Source organism: Pleurodeles waltl, chromosome 4_1 (genome assembly GCF_031143425.1).
Source record: "Pleurodeles waltl isolate 20211129_DDA chromosome 4_1, aPleWal1.hap1.20221129, whole genome shotgun sequence".
Lineage (NCBI taxonomy): Eukaryota > Metazoa > Chordata > Amphibia > Caudata > Salamandridae > Pleurodeles > Pleurodeles waltl.
The window spans coordinates 703,197,465-703,219,083 of record NC_090442.1 but is presented as its reverse complement, the minus strand read 5'-3'; the positions used below and the strand labels follow the sequence as shown (position 1 = coordinate 703,219,083).

The 21,619-nt window shown below is 41.5% G+C and overlaps 1 protein-coding gene across 3 annotated transcripts in view; it reads right to left on the bottom strand.

The window, feature by feature from the left end:
* SFMBT2 (Scm like with four mbt domains 2) overlaps nt 1-21,619 on the bottom strand; it is an 872,139-nt gene that overhangs the window by 190,127 nt on the left and 660,393 nt on the right. For all 3 annotated transcript variants that reach the window (XM_069229268.1, XM_069229271.1, XM_069229269.1), the window contains one exon: nt 18,598-18,711. In XM_069229268.1, the coding sequence (XP_069085369.1) occupies nt 18,598-18,711 (114 nt within the window). The remainder of the gene's footprint in view (nt 1-18,597; nt 18,712-21,619) is intronic.

The following is a 21,619-nucleotide window of genomic DNA, read 5'->3' as shown; positions in this document are numbered from 1 at the left end:
ATTCAGCATGCAGATGCATCTCTGTGACACCTCCACCCTCCCTGTGTACAGGCTGTCTGAAAACTTTGCACAAAGCACCAACTGTCACTCTGCCCAGACGTGGATTGGAGTCAAGCTGCAAAACACCAGAGTCATAAGCACAGATAAATGCGCACTTTCTAGAAGTGGCATTTCTGTGATAGTAATAAAAAATACACCCACACCAGTAAGCAGCATTTATTATCACCATCACAACCATACCAAACATGCCTACGCTACCCCTCATAAATCAGACAATACCCCTTACACATAAGGCAGGGCATTTCTAATGCAATCCTATGAGAAGGCAGCACTCACAGCAGTGAGACACCAAGTTAGGCTGTGTGTCACTACTAGGACAGGCCATGCAATAGGGCACATGTCCTGCCTTTCTACATACATGGCACCCTGCCCATAGGGCTAGCCACGGCGTACCTTAGTTACCTTACTTACATGTAGTAAAAGGGGAGTTCTGGGCCTGGCAAGTAAATTTAGATGCCAGGTCCCTGTGGCAGAAAACTGCGCACACGGGCCCTGCGCTAGCAGGCCTGAGACAAGTTAGAAAGTCTACTTCAGTGGGTGGCGCAAGCAGCGCTGCAGGCCCACTAATAGTATTTAATTTACAGGCCCTGGGTATAGACATACCACTGTACAAGGGACTTATAGGTAAATTAAATATGCCAATTAGGTATAAGCCAATCATATCAACTTTAGATGGGAGACCACCTGCACTTTAGCACTGGTTAGCAGTGATAAAGTGCTCAGAGTCCTAGAGCCAACAGCGAGAGGTCAGAAAAACCAGGAGGACGGAGGCAAAAAGACTAGGGATGACCCTGCGTAAGGCAAAAAGTCTAACAGGGGTCTTTGGTTTTACCAAGCTGCCCACAATGCTCACTAGAAATGATGCAGGAAATTTACGTTCAGTAGGTAGTATGTGAATATGTCTCAGGAAGGAAACCATCTTCTTGCATGGTTCAACATTTCTCTCTTTTGTTGATTAATCTAGGCGTTACCCATTTACCACACAAACCACAAAACAATATTCTTGGGACTGGAGTTCGCCAAGAACTTTGGATTTTACTAAAATGTTTATAATATAATTACATATAGGGCATTTCAGCCATCTCTTCATCTATTGTTGTGTAATTCATATTTTACTTCCGCACACTGCAGCATACACCATAGGGCAGTCTACATAAGCCACTGGCTAACTTCAGGTGACTGCATTTTGCATTCTGACAATGAGTACAGTCACACATAAGCTAGTTCCCTCCAGTGGCAAAGGTTCTGTTTTCACTTTATCATAATTGTGATCTTGACTTTGTGTTTAGAGCTTGACAAGATAGCAGGACTCTTCTAATGCACATTTCATCTTTATCAGATCATATTTCCTGCCAATGCTGTTATATTTTCTTTTTGGAGTGTTCTGCTTTTTTGACTTCTGCTATTTCACAGCATACCGCATTGTGTCCATTTGAAACGTTTCTGTATTGTTATCCTTTTTTACTTCTTTCTTTCTTGACTTCTCTTTCTTTCTTTTTCCTTCTCTCATTCTTTCTTTTTCATTCTCTCTTTCTCTTTCTTCCTTTCTTTTCTTCTTTCTTGTTCTTTCTTTATCTTTCTTTCCCATTCCATCTTTCTCTTTACTTCTCTCTTTTCTTCTTTCTTTCTCTTTTAAAAGAGATAAAAGTAAATATTTTTGAGCCAGCTAAATGGCTACTGTATCAGGGATGGATATGTATATTTTTAAGGACAAACAGTGGGTGATATCACTAGAAAAACGTAGGCCCTCATTTTGAGTGTGGGGGTCTTAAGACCACCACACTTGCAATGGCGATCGGACCGCCACAGACAGGGCAGTCTGACCACCCTATTATGACCGTGACAGATGTGCCACGGTCCGACCGCCAGGTTGCCGCCTATCGACAGCCTGGCGGTCACAACGGTCGCAATTCACCAGGGCAGCGCTGCCCTGAGGATTACGAGTCCCCTTTCTGCCAGCCTTTGCATGGCAGACTCACCACCATGCAAAGGCTAGCGCAAAGGGGGCATTGGGGGCCCCATGTGGGCCACTTCACTGCCCATGCACTTGGCATGGGAAGTGCAGGGGCCCCCATGGACAGCCCTGTCACACATTTCACTGCCCGAATTATGGGCAGCGAAATGCATGACAGGTGCTCTCGCACCTGACGCACCACAACATTGTTGCCGGCTCGATTACAAGCTGGCGTCAATGTTGTGGTGAGTTTTCCGCTGGCCCAGTGGGAAAACTCCTAATAGGGTGGCAATAGGCCTCCATTACTGTCCGTCCTTTGCCTGCAGCGGCTCACAGTACCACCAAAGTCGTAATGAGGCTCAAAGTCTATGAGCTGCATGTTATAAAAACAGCTTGAGTTGGGCAAGAATCTACATCTGCAACTGACTCAGTGTATATTGTAATTCTTTTTATGCACCCTTGAGGTCAGCGTTAAAAATGTTGTTTTTTGTATCATTCTCTAAGGTTTCCCACTTTAATAAATCTCTCATCGTGCCATCAGTATAATGTTTTAAAGTATATGCTTTTCTAAATAGATTTGTCATAGTTAAAGAAAACACAGTAATACATGGAAATTCAAGTTCAAGTCTTGCACAGGGATTGCTTAACTAAGGGCCTGATTTAGATCTCAGTGGAAGGGTTACTCTGTCACAACGATGACAGATATCCCAGCCGCTGAAATCTAAATCCTATGGGATTTTACTTTCAGCGGACAGGATAGCCGTCACCGTTGTGATAAAGTAACCCCTCTGCCAAGATCTAAATCAGGCCCTAAGAGAGAGACATTTTCAGAGAATCTTCTTTTCATAAATATTCATGGGTGACCATTTGTCAAGGGGAATGTACTTGAGTGCATAAGATAAAATGGGTGGCTTTTTTACTTTATAAATTTCAAATAGGAACTTAAAATGGCATCTTTTAAGACGAATTATAGAATGTATTCAATGCAACTATGTAGGTTATTCCCTACCCAAACATATATGTTTTTATAATATCTAAAGGAGTTCCACCAAGGTTCCAGTAAGAGGAGTGGCACTGCTTTTTTCCTCTAAAGGACATCATGTTGGTCTTCACAATATTTATTTTCAAAAACTTTTCCAAGACATACAAATATAAAACATTCAAACTTTGTTGGAGACCAGATGGGGAGAGATCGAAAATGACAACATCATTCACATACATTAAAATGTACACGAGTTGTGAAGTAATTCTCAGAGGAAAGTTCTTCATATTGGCTAATTGGGCTGGTAGATCATAAAGATAGATGGAAAACCAAAGCAGAGCTACTATACAGCCCTGTTTCAAACCATTGTCTATGGAAATCCCCAACCATCAAGACTGTGCACCAGGTGAAGAATGTAAGGCAATGATCAACCTTAGTAAGTTTGAGGGTATTCCCAATCTGACCTGTTTCTTCCAAAGGACTGGCCTGTCCATTCTGTTGAATGCTGTTTAGAAAACAGCAAAAATGGAGTACAACATTCGCAATTTTGACACCACATATGTATTAATCAAGGTTTGGACTATTGCAATGTTGTCTGTCATTGAATGTTTAGATTTAAAACCCACCTAGACTTGAGGGATTGTACCTGTGGCATATACTCACTCCTCTAGGTGGTCCAGGATACTATTTGCAAAGATCTTTCCTGTGACATCGAGAAGGGTGGTTTGGCATCAGTTACTTGATAGGAAACAAGAACCTATGATAGGACAACTATAGTCCCAGTCCAAGAATACTGGATTCACCTTTTTTCATAGCAGTATGCGAACAAAGGAGGTAGGTATTTGCTCCATGCTTTAGGAGTCTCCTTCAGGAATTTTACTGGAATCTTGTCTGGGCCCATGCCTGTGGAAGGTCTTGTTTTTTTAAATTTAAGCTTCAATCTGCTTAGCTCTTGGAGGTTTTTCCACCTTAGTGTATGTGTTTGGAACTTGTAGAGTGGGTTGGAATGTCTCACACATTTGTGTGTCAGAATTTTCTGAATAGAGTTTAAAATAGTCAAGCCACTTTGCGGCTGAGATGGAAATTGTCAGATGCAGCCAGACAGATCCGATAACAGTAAGGCCAGGGTTTATACCAAGATGCAGGTGTATCTAAAGAACAGATGAGACTCTGTGATATGTGGAGGGAGAAGTCAGGGAGACAGCGGGGATACGCTTACCATACTAAAAAGTATAGCCACTTTTTGAGAATATAATTTTTCCTAGTAGACCAAGTCATCCACGAGGAGGTTAGTCCGGTAATTTATGTTACGGCACATTTGTTGGACTACGCTTTCATAGATTTAGATTTGGTAATCTCCCAAGAACAGATGCTTAAATGGTGGACATTAGATAGGACTCTATTGTAGGATCTAGAAGTAGTGGACCGTTTGAAGGAGGAGGCTGAGTGTGTTTTTTGAGTTTGAATGCCAGGTCTTCACTGGCTCCCATACTCTGGGATCCCTTTAAGGCATATATAAGGGGGAGGTTGATCAGCGTGTCTGCTTGGAAGGTCAGACAGTATAAAAGAGAAGTGGAGGAAATCTTGGCTCGGTTAGAAAGGAGAATTTTGAACCAGCAGCTATCAGTAGAAGAGAGAGGATCTGTGGAAAATGAAATACTAACAAAAAGGAAACAAGTCTCCTTGGTGGGGGAGGCTTGCGCCAAGGCAAGATGGGAGGTAAGTAAGTTGCCCCACTTCCAGTATGGGGAAAATGCAGGGACATAGTTGGCATGGAAAGACAGGTCTGATCAGAATAGAAATTTGGTCCAGGAGATAAAGGACAAGACATCTGGGCACATCACCTCAAACTCTCATGATATCAATGCCACTTGCTAAATTCTTCACAGAATTGTATTCAGAGAATGTCGTGGTATCCGAAGAAGCAGGGTATCGCTGAATAAATTGTTGGATGATCATAAAGACCAGTTAGAACAATGCATCGAAATGGAAGACAGATTTGCAGACAGTGCGTATTCCAAGGGTGCTATATCGTAGTACTGTTCCTGCTGGGCAGCCCGGTGGGAACCGCGCATTACAATATTCCTGCTGGTCAGCTTGGCAGGAACACTGTCATACGTTGGGGAGGATGTGTCCTCCATGGCGGTGACATCCTCCTCCTTCCCCCGAGTTTGACGATCTTTCAGGGGAACCACTAAACTCATAATGAGGGCCTACGTCGGGTGGCGGGGACCTTGATACATAAGGATCAGAATGGGTTTGTGAAGGGGAGAATTCTCCATGAGCTTACACATGAGTTAATTACTGCAATCAGACTTGCTATCTCATATGGATCCCCCTAGGTATTGTCACATTAGATGCAACAAAGGCTTTTGACAGGGTAAACTGGGCCTTCTTGAATGTTATATTAAGACCCAATAATTTAGGGGAGAAGTTCAGGCGTATGGTTAAAAAAATGTACTCTTCCCAAATGGCCAAAGTTCTATTTAACAGGAGTACTTCTGCTGAATTTGAAATTCAGAGGGGAATGAGGCAGGGCTGTCCCTTATCCCCCTTGCTTTTTAATTTATATATTGAACCTCTGGCGCAGAAATTCAGGGAAGCAAAGAAGATCCGCCCCTTTAAGTTCAAGAGGAGGGGGGAAAGATCTCCCTTTATACAGATGACTTGATGGTGTGCACAGCTAAAATACAAGAACCACTACCAGCCATAGAAGGAATCGTTCAGGACTTTGGGAAAGTTTCAGGTTATGATGGTAACACTTCCAAAATGGAGACCATGACCTTAGAACTTAAAGGAACCAAATTTAGGTATAAAAAAGGTAGCAAGATATCTTAGTATCAAAATTGTGCAGGATGTGGAAAAAAATTCTAGAGACAAATTTTAGGGACATGCTGAAGGAAGTACAGTTACTTCTGGCCAGCTCGTACCACTTACCCTTAACAATCCATGGCAGGTTAAATTCAATCAAGATGATCATCCTGCCAAAATGTACTTTTCTTATCAACACACTTCCCCAAGTGTTTAAGAAAGAATGGTTTGGGAAACTTCAAAGTAGTATAACCTCTTTCATCTTTTTAGAAATGGGGTCTTTGGTTGGCAGTCAGGTTACCCCCTGTCCAAGCAAGGATCCTCACTCTAGTCAGGGTAAAAGAGAATAATTCTCGGCTAAACCCTGCTTACCCGATTGGTAGCTTGGCACGAGCAGTAGACTTAACTTCAGAGTGCTAGGTGTAAAGTACTTGTACGAACACACACAGTAACTTAATGAAAACACTACAAAATGACACAACAAAGGTTTTGAAAAATAGACAATATTTATCTAAACAAAACAAGACCAAAACAACAAAAATCCACAATCCACAAGTCAAGTTATCAATTAAAAGCAAAAAGAGTCTTTATGGAATCTTAAACACAATGCTAACACTGTTAGCGTGAAAATGTTCTTTGGGTGCGTCAAAAATAACCCAGCACGGGCGAGTGTGCATCAAAAAGGGCTTGCGATGCGTCGATTTCACTCACCAGCGAGACCTTGCGTAGTTTCTCCTATAGTCGGGTCGGCGTACGTCATTTTTTCTCTCCGCAGGAAAGCGAGGCATTGATCCAGTCAGCACTCTTGGGTCCAGACAGGCCTTGTGTTGTTGTTACACGCTTAGAGGTGTTTGCGTCAGAAATCCAGCCACACGATGATCCCAAACCACACAGCGTTGCAGGCGAGTGTCGATTTTCAGCCACGAAGCCGGCGGCGCGTCAATTTTTCAGCCGCGGATCAGAGTTGCGTCGATCTTTTCCCCGCACGGCGTTCTGTGGGTGGATTTCTTACTGTTGGGCTGCCAGCTTCCCCTTTCAGGGTCCCAGAACTGGATGGGCACCACTTGGCAGAGTAGGAGTCTCTCCAGAGACTCCAGGTGCTGGCTGTGAGAAGTCTTTGCTGTCCCTGAGACTTCAAATAACAGGAGGCAAGCTCTAAATCAAGCCCTTGGAGATCTTCACAAGAAGGAAGGCAACACAAGTCCAGTCTTTGTCCTCTAGCACAGGCAGAAGCAGCAACTGCAGGATAGCTCCACAAAGCACAGTGACCGGCAGGGCAGCTCTTCTTCCTCAGCTCTTCAGCTCTTCTCCAGGCAGAGGTTCCTCTTGGTTTCCAGAAGTGTTTTAAAGTCTGTGGTTTTGGGTGCCTTTCTTATACCTATTTTCTCCTTTGAAGTAGGCCTACTTCAACGCAAATTCTCTCTTGATTTTGAAATCCTGCCTTGCCCAGGCCAGTCTCCAGACACTCACCAGGGGGTTGGAGACTGCATTGTATGAGGGCAGGAACAGCCCTTTCAGGTGTGAGTAACCACTCTTCACCTCCCTCCTAGCACAGATGGCTTATCAGGATATGCAGGCTACACCCCAGCTTCCTTTGTGTCACGGTCTAGTGAGAGGTGCAACCAGCCCAACTGTCAAACTGACCCAGACAGGGAATCCACAAACAGACAGAGTCACAGAAATGGTATAAGCAAGAAACTGCTCACTTTCTAAAAGTGGCATTGTCAAACACACAATCTTAAAATCAACTTTACTAAAAGATGTATTTTTTAAATTGTGAGCTCAGAGACCCCAAACTCACATGTCTATCTCCTCCCAAAGCGAATCTACACTTTAATCGTATTTAAAGATAGCCCCCATGTTAGGGACAGGCCTTACAACAGTGAAAAAACGAATTTAGCAATATTTCACTTTCAGGACATATAAAACACATTACTAGATGTCCTACCTTAACCATACACCCTGCCCTTGGAGCTACCTAGGACCTACCGTAGGGGTGCCTTACATGTAAGAAAAAGGAAGGTATAGGCCTGGCAAGTCACATTTACAGTTAAAACTGCACACACAGACACTGCAGTGGCAGGTCTGAGAGATGATTACAGATCTACTTAGGTGGGTGGCACAACCAGTGCTGCATGCCCACTAGTGGCACTTGGTTTACAGGCCCTGGGCACCTCTAGTGCACTCTACTAGGGACTAATATGCCAATCATGGATGAACCAATTACATACACATTTTGTAAAGGACCACTTGCACTTTAGCACTGGTTAGCCGTGGTAAAGTGCCCAGAGTAACAAAAACAGCAAAAACAGAGGCCAGCACTCATCAACAACCTGTGAAACAGAGGCAAAAAGTTAAGGGAGACCACGCAAAGTATGAAAAGTCTAACACATCTGGACATCCAAGAGTCCACTTATTTCTTGAAAGAAATTGCAAAGGAAATGGGAGAACGGAGGGTTAGCACTGCCTAACTTCCAGGTATATGCTTGAGCCTTCCAATTGAATAACTGCAAGTGTTTATTAAAGAAAACAGTAGCAAGTGGGAGCTTGTATGAGAAAATGTTGAAAGACGTCAGGGGTGGTAAATCTCACTTCTTATATACGTTTGAAGATATTAAGTTTTTCAAGAAGTGAGGCTTAAGGTGCTCTAAACAATGGCTTATGTGTGGGCGCAGACTAGACGAGTAGTAAAGTTGCCTTATTATAGTAAATATGTACCAATCTGGGGCTCCCCTGGCACACCTGAATGTCTGAAGGATGGTTTAGCAATTCCCATCAGTGCTGCAGCCTTAGAGAGGTTGGGGCAGTTGGTACAAGATGGGAAATTAATTATAGAAGATGGACCGCAAAGGGGTCCCCCGTTGCGGAATCCCAATATTTAAGGGCTGGCAGATCAAGGGGTGGACCCAGGATCAGAGGCAGGAGGTGGGGAGCTTATCTGAACTCAAAGAATGGATTTGGTCAAGGGATGGCAACAAGAGGGCGCTTTCTGGTTAGTATTGGTTGATCTTGGACAGCGTGGAAGGCGATTCTGCCAGAGGAGCTTTGGGGAAGATGCTTGTCACACCTGCAGATGCAGGATTTATGGCAAGTATCTTTGTTTTTACTTTACTCTGTAGTTAAACCCACCTCTTTGAAAAGGAACCATCTCTTCTCTCTACATAGAGCCTTCTTTTCCCAAGACAAGTTATCAAAGCTGGAAAAATAAAGTCCGGTGTACTGTAAGAAATGTGGGCTGGAAAGGGCAGACAACAATCACCTCTTCGTGGAAGAGGGTATATAAGGCAATCAGACAGATACTCTACATAGAAATCAAGTTAAGCCTTTGAGTTATTATACATGGAATAGCAGAGCCCCCTCTCAAGCTCAACAAAAGAAAAATGATGTTGTTGTTTACTTGATCTTGTTGGCAAGGAGGGAGATATGTAAGAAATGGGTATCAACTGACACCCCTACCTGGGCCAATTGGTTATGCTGAGAGACGAGAGGTGTGGAGCATGGACACCTCACCAAGGTCTCAAAGAAGGCCAACGTTTTGAAATCCACTTGTGGATTGGTTGGAGGGGAGCGTTACCTTTTAAATACTCCCAGAGTCCTATGATTTCACCGTACCCTGGGACCAGTTGGAATATGGTTATTTCTTTTATCAGACTTATAAGTCAAATAACCCCAGCTAGGATAGGAACACAGTCACTTGCATAGCGGAAGGATCTGCGGTCGAAGGTAAACAATAAGAGAGGTGGATAAGGACAAAAAAAAAGATAACCAACTAAAATAAAATAGAATGTCCAATATTAAGTGGATTCTCCAAATGTCTACATCCTTTTGATAGAAAGTCAGCTTTCTCAAATCCTGAAGGTTTAATTTAAATCCACAACTTAACTTTCAGGAACTTGTGGTCAAAATACCAATGTCTCGTGCATGTAGTCTGCTGCCTTTCATTTGTTTGTCCCTGGTGATTGAGGCCAGCTTTTATTTTTTGATAAGTTTTTGTACTTCAAATGATGGCCACTATAATTATGATACCGGGTTTTTATGCTGCACTGTGAAAGGCATTTGAGAAATAACACCAAGTGTACTTACTAAGTGGTTGTATATGTGAGGCACCAGCAGAAAAATATAATATGCGGAACCAATCAACCCTGAAAAGAGAGACTACTAAGATGGCCACCATTATTGAGAGTGTTGGTTAGTGTCAGTATCCCAATATGGCGACCATTAGTAAGCATGTAGACAATGCAGAAACAGTCTAGTTTTATTTTTATTCTTCTGCCTTCGTATGCTGCACTGTATACGATCTTCTTGAAATTACACTAACTACATTTAGATTACAGGGAGGTGCTCCCACCTAACTTTGGTTTTGGAAGTAAACAATGATAACTCGGTAAGTGAAAATATTCACATATATCGAGAAACCTGCTTCCTGGGTCACTGTATGGGGTGATGAGTGTTTTACTAGGATGCCTTTGCAGCTTGCATGAATTCCTGATTTGAGATGAGACTGTACATGGAGTTCATGGTATTACTAAGGGGCGAAGGAGCCCTGGTTGTAAGCACAGAAATACGTGGGAGCAAGAGGCCATATTTGGATTAAGTAGTCTTTAAGCATTTTTTTACGTGTTTGTATTTGTATTCCCTTGTAGGTATTCCTTAGTGTGTGTACTAAAAGGGGACAATTGAACCCAAACCCATCTGTTTATCAAAAATTGGTGTACAACAGGTAGGGTATTTAATGTTGAGGGGATCAATAGTCCTGATGAAGGCAGAGCGATCCATATGGGTGATAGAAATGGCTGAAACATGTTGACCCTAAATCAGATATTTGGGGTGAAGGGGTGATTATATCCCTATATCACCACCATTTTTCTAATCTTTTTTATCCTATCCGGTGAATCCCACAATAAAGATTAATTATGGATTCACTTGAGATAGTTTTAACTATTGAGTGTGACCACTGTTGAAAACAACTTCCTAAGAAACCTTGTGTCCCTCCCGCTAAGCACCCCACTGTTCCCCCTTTTCAAGGATCTCAGTATCAAACGCATTGGACACAAAGCCCGTCTGCGACCTCTGCTGTACTGGCAGCGTCTTTGGACCACTCCGGAGCTCGATATCTTCACTGAAGCTCTCCAGGTCATCCTAAAAGCTGACCATCTTCACAGAATCCCCTGGCTACGATGCATCAAGGGTTCACTGCACTCACTTGGGCTCGACGATCTCTGGAACTCACCAACCACGTCAGTCTTCCCCTCGAAAAGCGAACTAAAGAAACTCTACTGGCAAATGGCAAATTACGATGACACAAGGGCTGCACTCCACACTACACTATCTTGTGACTTTGCCAACCTAAAAGAGTCAGGCAAGTACGAAGCTTTTTGGGACCTAATCACGGTGCCAAGGGAAAGGAAACTGTACTTCCAGCTCCGCATTGGTACACTCCCATTAAGACTTCTCATCAGTAGCTGGTCACACAATGAATCAACCGTATGCCCAGCTTGCAAAGTCCCCGTCGAGAATCTCCCTCACGTCCTTTTTACCTGCCCCGCGTACACCGCCCCCCGTAGGAAATGGCTGGCCTCGGCATGCAGACTTCTGGGAGTCCGCAGCTCTGCGCTAGCCCTGCGAATCCTCAGATCAGACACTAGGCCAACGCTAGTGATCGCCGTCGCCAAATTCCTCGGAGCTAGTTGGCTTATTAGAGGGAAAACCCTTCTGGATAAAGACTCCAAATAAGACTGTCCCATCGTCCTGTGCAGCACATTTTACTCCATTTTATTCCATTTTTATTCCACTTTTTTTTTCTTTTTTTTCTTATCTTTTACTCCCTTTTATTATTATATTTACTTGCAATTATCGTTATGTGTATTTATTTGTATTTATTATTGCTTTCGCTTTTTTGGCTCTTGTAGCCGCAATAAAGCTCCTTTGAATTGAATTGAGTGTGATGTTCTGTATGTCTGATCCCCGTTTGTCGTTTTATGTTTTTTGTTCCCCCTCCATTTTGATCCATTCCATTCCTTACATTGGCTAACTTGGGAATGTGTCACATAGCCCTATGATGAAGCATGCCACTAGTAGTGGGTGAGGGCAGTTTTTCTAACTAATATGCTGTGTCTCTACTTGTGGGGCCCACCTTTTTGGTTCTCTACTTTGATTTCTTGTCCCTTGCGTGCTACTGATTGAGGCCAACAACATGATCTTCATTCACCACCTGTTAGCCTTAGGGTGGTCTTCCCCCAAAATGTTTGCCTTATGCCTCCATATTTTTCTGATCTTGTTTTTGTTGGTCCTAGGACACTGTACACTTTAACAAGTGCAAGTGCTCGAGCCTTAAAACATTATAACATTAGCCTGTGGCCAATTGGCATATTTAATTTATTTACAAGTACCTAGTAAATATCTGTAAATTAAAGCCTACCAGTGGACTTGCGGCACTTATTGTGCCACCCACTTATGTAGCTCTTTAAACATGTCTCAGGCCTACCACTGCAGCCTGTGTGTACAGTTTTAAAGTACCCATTTTGACCTGGCAAAATATACCTTTTGCTAGGCCCTAATCTTCTTTTTTATATATAAAGGTCAGCCCATAGGGTAGGCCCTAAACAGTCCACAGGGTAGGGTGCCATGTACTTGAAAAGCAGGACTAGTACTTTCAAGTTTTACATGTCCTGATATTGAAAAACTCTTACATTTGTTTTTCACTATTGCAAGGTCTACCTTTCCCACAGGATAACAATGAAGTTACCTTATTACATTTAATAAGCTGTAACCTCCAAAAAGGAATAGGTTAACAGTTCATGTTTGGTGTCTTTTGAATTGTAATGAGAAATCCTCTTTCATGTTGAAGTCAAATTTTTGGTTACAATTTTTAAAATGCAACTTTTACAAAGTTACCATTTTCTTGCCTTAGCCATTTAGTGCTTAAAGCCTGGCTCTGTATAGGTGATTGGCAGTTGGTCTTTGTGCATTCCTCTGAGACAGCAACACACAATAGAGAGCTTAGTTCTGCCTGGATCGGCCATCACTGGCAGGATGGGAGGATACACTTATACATGGATAGGCTGTGTCCTGCGTTCACAAAAACAATTGCATTCCCCCTGTAGTTAGTCTGGAACAGGGAGGCAGGAAACCTGCACACTTCAAATGAGACACCAAGTATAAATACTGGACCTCAGACACCAACTCTTCAGTAGACACTTGGGCCTGTGAAGACTCTGTCAGGAAGAAGTACTACTGAAAGAACTACTATTCTCCTGGACTGCTGCCCTGAAGGACTGCTGCCTGCTATGCTGACCTGCTCCTTGCTGCCCTCATGTATGACTGAGAAGGACTCGACCTGAAACCTGAACCCAGGACCACCTAGGTGACTCCAAGGGCTTGTATCTTGTAACCAGAACCTGGACTCTGCAACTGTGAGTTCTACCCTACCAGGTGGTCCCACCCCAGGCCCAGACCCTAGGAAGTGGGCATGAAGGTGCTTTGCCAAACTATCTGTAGTTCCAGCAGAACTGATGCTTCTTTTCTGCTACAAGGATCAACTCTGAACAGAACCAACACATCGCCTCAGCACAAGGACTCCCCAGAAAACTCACATCCTGCAGCCTCCTCAGAACTGCTGCTGCATGACGCATCCCTGATGCAAACCCTTGCATCGCAAGCCTTTTGTCAACAGCAGCCTTGATGAAAATGCAGGACTTTGCATCACCCCACAGTCTCTTCAGAAGAAGCCCGTGCACAAAACATCCTTGATGTTGGGCTTCACATCACAATCTTCTCTTGTCAATGGCTTCCTCGACAATGTGCAGGACCACGCAGCTCACCGGTACTGACACTACATGATGCATCTCTTACCTGGACCTCCCACAGCTTTGGATGAGCAACGCATCCATGCCAAGGTATCTCACAACACACAGCCAGCAGAATTTTAGGTACTCTTGTACAGTGGGCCTAACAGGGTCCCGGTATTTGGCTGGTGCTCCATTGCAGTTGGTCTAAACTGATGAATTTATCGCAGATATCCACAGTTGGCATTTTGTACTTTTGGCGCTATGTTCAGTGAAATCTTTAATTCTGCATATCTCTGGTTCTACTGACTTGACTTTTCTTGTTTTGGTCTTGTTTTATTTATTAAGATGTATTCACTTTTCCCAATCTGGTGTGGGGTCTTTTTTGGTGGGGGTGTTCTCACTGTGTTACTGTTTGAAGCGTTGCACATATACTTAACACATCACCTCTGCGCTAAGCCTGGCTGCTGTGTGCCTAACTACCGGAGGCTTGAACACAGGTTAATTTAGGATTTGCTTGTGACTTAACCCTGCCAAGTATTGTTTCTGCGTCAGACGGATTCCACCCCCACAACCTTTAACCCAATTTCTTACACCACCTAAATTTACAATGATTGCTTTGATAGTGTGGTAGCTTAATTGAAAATGACTGAATGCTTAATGTCAGGTGAAAATTATTTCTGAAATGTGAAGGTTTAAATGATGCAGTCCATTAAATAATTAATTAATGATGCTGTACTTGAAACAAGCTTACTGAGTCACTTCAAATGTGAAGTAGTTATGCCACATCTTCATAACACCATTTATTTTAATATACATGCAGTATTGTGTGTTCTGTTCATCTCACTCCTGCTTATTACTCCACCCAATCAGTGTCCTGCTGCAAACTATCTTTCCTTCAAATACCTTACAAGCTCTAGCAACATCTAATAAAACACTTGTATCAAAAATGAAGGACCCAAGGCATGATCATCAAGGCTTACTATTGAATCTCCTACAAGTATCACGTTCCAACTGTTCTGTGGAAAATATCACTATACATCAGCGCCCTGTATACAGGAGAATGAGATGGAAAAAGGAAAGATTGTGTTTGAAATGGTTGCACCCATGAGTGTCAATTATAATATATAAAAAAAAGTATCAGGTGCAAGAAACTCAAATGATCATGAGTCAAATGTCCTTTTGTTGCAGGTGTGAAACAGAACAGAATATCTGAAATGTCAAAAATAACAGTTTGGAGACACAACAAAACAATGAAGTACAACTTATTTAATTAAGAAATATATCCCAGTAGGAAAATCTCAAGGACATTGTGATATAGGGAAAGGAACAGTGAATGAATGGTTCAGGAGTTATCAGAAATAACAAATATATATTCATGTGCCAGACTTGATGATATTCAGAGCACCCTGAGTGACTTTCTCAACTCCAAAGGCAGGCTATTGCTTCTTAAGAACAGTTTTAAGAAGCCTCAAGATATTTGACTAAGCAGATATGTCATAGCCCTCTCCTATACATCTCATGAAGAATCAGTGGATAGTTCATGACTAGTCAGGGAGCTGGGTTATGGTCAATGTGGACATCAAAGGATATCTTAAAATGATGATCAGTGTCAAAAAGGCGATAGCTGATAATCCTACCCATACCAAAAGCAGCTTGCAATATTGGCAAATAAAATGGCTATTTAATAATAGTTGGAGATTTTAATTACATACAGAGCCCAAATTTAGATACAACTAATTGTCAATGTAGCTAAAATAAACCATACATTAAACAGGCGCTCGAAGTGTTAGACAAGGGTTTAGTTGATTTATGCTGGGAAAAGCATAGTGACATAACAGGGATTCACATACTATCATTAGATGCACGGATGAGAATGTAGAATAGAATATTTTATGACCTCTGGTGAATTGTCTCACTTAGAAGCCTGGGTGGGTCCTGAATGCTTTTTGAACCAAGCGACAATAATTAAGGAAACAACAACTGCCCATTTGTAGGCAGTTTAACAATGTTGTACTGACTAATCAATACATTTTTGTGAAAAGTGATGCAATACTGCTCCTCATAATATATCAAATAATGTCAAAGCCAACCTGTGTGGTGAAACAATAGCCTTCACATCAAAGGCCTTCCAGCAAATTTATCTGCCTGTATTTCAAGGTAATTTACCACAAACAAAAGCAGGAGTAATCCAAGCAAACACACTCCAGAACAGATATTGATTGGAAATCTTTAGGATATATTTGCCAAGAAACCATAAATAATAAAACTATAGGTTCAGATATTTTTAGGGAGAAAAATATTGGATGCCTTTCGGCCTGCCAAACACTTTAGTAGCAAATGTACAATAACATTACATAGGTTAGGCACCCACACATAGGCAACATGGCTTCATCACCACATACCATTACAAAGATATATATTCGGAAGACATATAATCAAACTATTCTGAATAGGCAATTTGTTAGCTGTATTAAACTAGATAAACTCGCAGCCAGCATAGTGAGCACTCCTTTCCCTGAGCAAGACATATTGTACACAGCTGCAAAGTTGCCGAATAACAATGTTTCATGCAATACGGTATCCCAGTGGAAACATAAAAGCATTTGTGCTGGGAACTGGCTCCTCTTTTAATTTGTCGATTTAAAGGGAGTGGCATATTTTCATTCTTTTTAATGACCATAATAGTTATGCTTTTTTTAAACCCAAGAACAACCAGAAAGCTGTGGATCTTACCACCCAAAGACTAAGTGTAATGCAGAATATTCTTTCCGAGTGTATCATTAACTTTTAATACCATTAATATGAAATTCAGCTTTGTTATTCCACATGTGATATGCTGCATTTACATCATAAACAATGCACAAATAAGTACATTAAAATCAATACCCTCTTTTTTTATCAGACTCATGCTTTAGCAAAGACAGACCTATTTTGCCAAATTCGTTCATTCCTATGCATGTGAAGTATAGGAACCGACAATCCGGTTTAGATCTATAATTCATTTACTAAACGCTATGTGTCTCCTTCGGTTCCTGTTCTGACTAGTTTGAGAAATGTGAATTTATTGAATGTTTTGGACGCATCAACTAATAAAATAAAAGAGTATAGGCTACGCAAAAAAAAAAAAAAAAAAACGTTGATTGTCTCACATATTAAATCCCCTCATATTTATCCACTTGATGACCAGCTGCAGTGGGAGAGATTATCACGCAGAAATTAAACTTCCGAACTTGTTACAATCATTAAATATAAAGAATATTCATCAGGGTTAAATATTTTGGAAATAAGTCAATTTTGTGCTGATAAGGCATGGGCTGTGTATATACTATGCACAGAATGCTCCTGCAAAGAAAACGTGTCTCTCCTATTGAAATTTGGCAGATTTGGCACAATATTTTAAACATCAGGATCAGCTCTAAAGATTGGCACAAACTACACCAGTTGACACAATATTCCATCAAATGACCACCCTCCGTATGGTGCAATATTTTAGCTATTTTATACGCCAGAAAAAAATAATAAGTATTGTTAGCAGATTATAGATAGTTATACTCACTGCCTTGTTGCAAATAATGGAGCACAATACCCCATCTGTTATCTTGCCTAAAATTAGAACAATACTGAAGAATTTGAATTATTTCAGACAACTATTCGAGATTGAAATCGATCTACTGCCGTGAATTCATTTTCCGGAGGAAGTAACAGAATTCGGGCTTTGGTAGAATAAAATACAACATATATTGTGTATGAAAGAGTGTTGTGCCATGAAAGACTATTTACTTGGTAATGTTTTCTAAGATATTGGCACTTATTTCTATAACTTTGACAAAGTGCACTTCCATTACGGACTGCTAATGCTGCCAAATGTTAAGTTTTTAATTTTCATTGTCTAATTTGTCTTCGTCTAATTGGCTCGTTTTCCATTTTTATGACTGTTAAAATATCATCTACTATTTCACCCATTAAAAAAAACATCATAACATGAGTAGGTCAGTTCTTTTTCTGGGCACTCTGACTTCATAGTGGAGTTAGTAGGATTCTAATTTTTATTTAAATGGAATCTGGTTGAGTTCATTTGGCGCTAATCATATGATTACATTATTTCTTCTTATGTGCCACTTTGGTCGGCAAGTGAGAGAAAAGCATTGACTTCAGTAAATACAAATAAAATCAAGGTAAATACTTTCTAAGAAAGAAAATATGGAGAAAAAATGACCATTTAAAATAATACTTCTGATAGTTAAAGAAAAGAGCATTGCTTATGCAGAACACATCGAACAATTGAGAAAAGATGTGAAATTGGCAGTCCTTAACCTATTTCACTGATGTCAGCTTCTGGTGTTATGGAAGAATTCAAGTGCAGCAACGGGTAGGGACAGATTGACTGAAAGGGGTCACAGAACATGCTGTTCGCTGAAGTCCTTCGGTTATCTGGATAGATGAAGTTGTATGATTAACAGCTATCACTCACTGTTAAAGTTCGAACTATGGCGAATAGGGCAATCGCTGTCATTGGGTCAAGAACGCATTTTCACAGCAATTCTGTAAACATAAGTAAAAGCTCAACAAATAATTTAGCATTTTAGCTTAGAGTGAAAATCTGAAGCAACTGACACCGAAGCTAAAATGTGTTCTATCTTTGCCCAGGTCGTTACAAGCATTGAGCTGATACTTGTTAACAAGATTTCGACAACTTTTTGTTCTCTGATTTCATTTTTTGTGTGCTCCCTTTCGGGTCCTATTAATTAATTTGTCAAATAGAGTATGAATTATCAATATGTAGAACCACAAAGTAGCAATAAGAACACACTAACACTTTAGGACATTGAATATAATTATAAATCCACTTCAGACACAGTTCCTCCGTTACAATTCACAGAGGGGCCTAAGTATGATTTACAGAATGCATCAGAAATGTAAAATTGGTTGCAAAGAAGCTTAAACGGTGCCAAATACAAACGGGCACAAACATTTACATTCGTGTGTGGCAAGTGCGTACTTACACACTGCTTTTTGTGGTGGGGTTAAGGAATATCCATTGGCTTCACACCAGCCGACAGGGAAGATATCCATCGATTCTACATCAACAATGTATTCTGGAACTGGTTTTTGCAAACCTGCAAGAACAGAAGGAATTAAAGAATAACTCTAGATATGGTCAAACAAAATTGAGTTCATTTATCTACTCTTGCAAAAGTACAATTATGTTCATGGGCACGTTTTGCAGTGTGCACATTTTAGTTTACCTAAAGTTTTCATACCTGAAAATGCACAACACATTAAATCATCAACTAGACCATTCACTGTGGTTGTATTGAGAGGCATAGTTTGTATTCATGTGAACACTAAATAGTTGATCTTTCATTCACTCAAAGCTAGAGTTCATTGTTGTTTTTTAGAAAGGTAAACATAAATTACATCCCTAAAAATAATCATATAAATCAATTTTGTTCCCATGTTTCTTCAATTACTGTTTTTTTATCACCTTAAATTAATTAAAGAAAGAAAATAGAAGGCTGCCAGCAGGAGCACTCTTAATTTTCATGCATATGATGTGATTTCTTGAGTATAAGTTTATGCCATCTTTAATTATTCAACTTTTCTTTGAACACGATAAAGGTGTTTGGCCAAAGCAAAATATGCGTTTATTCTGAACTTCATCTGAAACCTCTGAAAAGCCGACATTTGGTAAACCTTATGTTTACACATTGTAGTCTGACTGATGAATGCGGTGTTAGAAGAGATTCTATAATGATTAACTTAATTAGGGTCAGTGTATCAGGACAAGTAAGGCCAAATCTGCAAGGTGAATGCTCTCTGAGATTTTGAGCTCGTAAGGATTGAGGTCTACGGTGCTGCTATTTGCTGTGGGGGAGGTACACTTGTGTATTGGGGAACTATGTATTGCATACCACCCAATGAGATTTACTAATCCTGGTTTATCCACTCTACTCACATTTGTTGGTATTAAACACTATTAAAATATGGTCAGGGCTACAAGAAAGCTATATTTCCTTGGTAAGAGAAGTTCCTGCATCTCATCATTTGAATGGGAAACAGCCTTTTTCTATGTGGCTGCAGCAATGAGTAGCGTAGCCATGCAAGCATTACCACACTTGCTTGTACCACGCAAATGTGTGGTTAGGGCACTATGCATATGCGTGGTTCAGGGACACAACAGGAACAGCTGGGAGAGGAATGCGGCAGTCAGGTAAATGGGACAGTGGCAGGTGGGGGTATTTTTAAGGATAGGGAGGGGTAGGTATTAGAGTTCAGGGCAGGGCTGGGAGGGTTTGGGATAGTTTTTAGGACAGTGTGTGGTAGGTTTTAGGGTTCAGGGCGGCGTCAGGGGGGTCAGGATAGTTTTTAGGACGGGGTAGGTTTAAGGGTTTGGGGGTAGGGGGTTGGGGTAGCTTTTAGGATAGGGTGGGGTAGTTTTTAGGTCACAGTAGGTTTTAGAGTTTAGGATGGGGCAGGGAGTCGGTAGTTTTTAGGACAGGGTGGGGTAGGTTTTAGGGTTCAGGGTGGGGGTGATGGAGTTGGTGTAGTTTTTAGGACATGGTAGGTTTTAGAGTTCAGGATGTGATAGTTTTTAGGACACGGCAGGGTAGGTTTTAGGACAAGGTGGGATAGTTTTTAGCACAGCATGGGGTAGGTTTACGGTTTAGGGCGGGGTCAGGGTAGTTTTTAGGACAGGGCAGAGTAGGTTTTAGGGTTAAGGGAGGGGAGAGGGCTCCAGTTGTTTTTAGGACAGGGTAGTTTTAGGATTTAGGGTGGGGGGTTGGTGTCGTTTTTAGGACAGAGTGGTGATTTTTAGGACAGGATGGGATTGTTTTTAGGACAGTGTGGGGTTGGTTTTAGGGTTAAGGGCGGGGGTCAGGGTAGTTTTTAGGACAGAGCAGGGTAGGTTTTAGGGTTTAGGGCGGGAGGGGAGTTGGGTAGTTTTTAGGACAGAGTGGGGTAGTTTGTAGGACGGGGTAGGTTTTAGGGTTTAGGGTGGGAGTAGGGTGTTGGGGTCGTTTTTAGGACAGGGTGGGGTAGCTTTTAGGAGAGGGTAGGTTTTAGAGTTTAGGGCGCAGGGTCAGGGTAGTTTTTAGGACAGTGTGGGATAGTTTCTAGGACAGGGCAGGGTAAGTTTTAGAGTTTAGATTTTGGTGAGGGATGTCAGGGTAGTTTTTAGGACAGGGCGGGGTAGGTTTTAGAACAGGGTAGGATAGGTTCTAGGGTTTAGGGTGGGGGAGGGGTTCAGGGTAGTTTTTAGGACAGAGCGGGTAGGTTTTAGGGCTTAGGGCAGCGGCAGGAGTCACTGTAGCTTTTAGGACGGTGGGGTAGTTTTTAGGACACAGTAGGTTTTAGGGTTTAAGGTGGGGCAAGAGGTTCGAGGGGTGTTGTATCACAAAACCATGCATGGCATTCTCATATATACCTTTACTAAGCCTGCTTTTACAGCGAAATTCGTTGTAAAGGCATGCATGGTAAAGGAATGCATGGTAAAGACGCGGTCGTGGTTCCGGCTGTTTTGTTAAGCCATCCGTGGTTCTGTCATACAACCACTGTGTGTTCTCGGGCAGTCACTTTTCGAAAGTATACTTCTATTTTTTTGTTGCAAACATTGGAATTACTTAGAACTAGGTCAACTACTCCTCATACTGTGATAACAATACTGGACCGCGACTCAACACACATTGGCTACTAATGATTCCTTTTCAGATGCCATAATTCGTCTTCAAAGCCCCTAGCTACTAAAAAGCTTTTAGTATACAGAATTGCAAGGGCTACTCATGTTACTGTGTTGTACCAAAACATACGGGAAATGGTAAAATTACTCCTTTATGTGGAATTTTGGATAATTACTTCTAAACCAAGTTCTAGCAACACACAGGAATATTCTGATTGCAATAGAAAGCGTCAATTATAAGCACACCAATTTGTTATTCAATACTTAAGCCATTCCAAATGACACGCAGGTTGACATGCTCATGTATGAATATGTTGCCTTTTGGAAAAATGAAAACTGCTTATTCG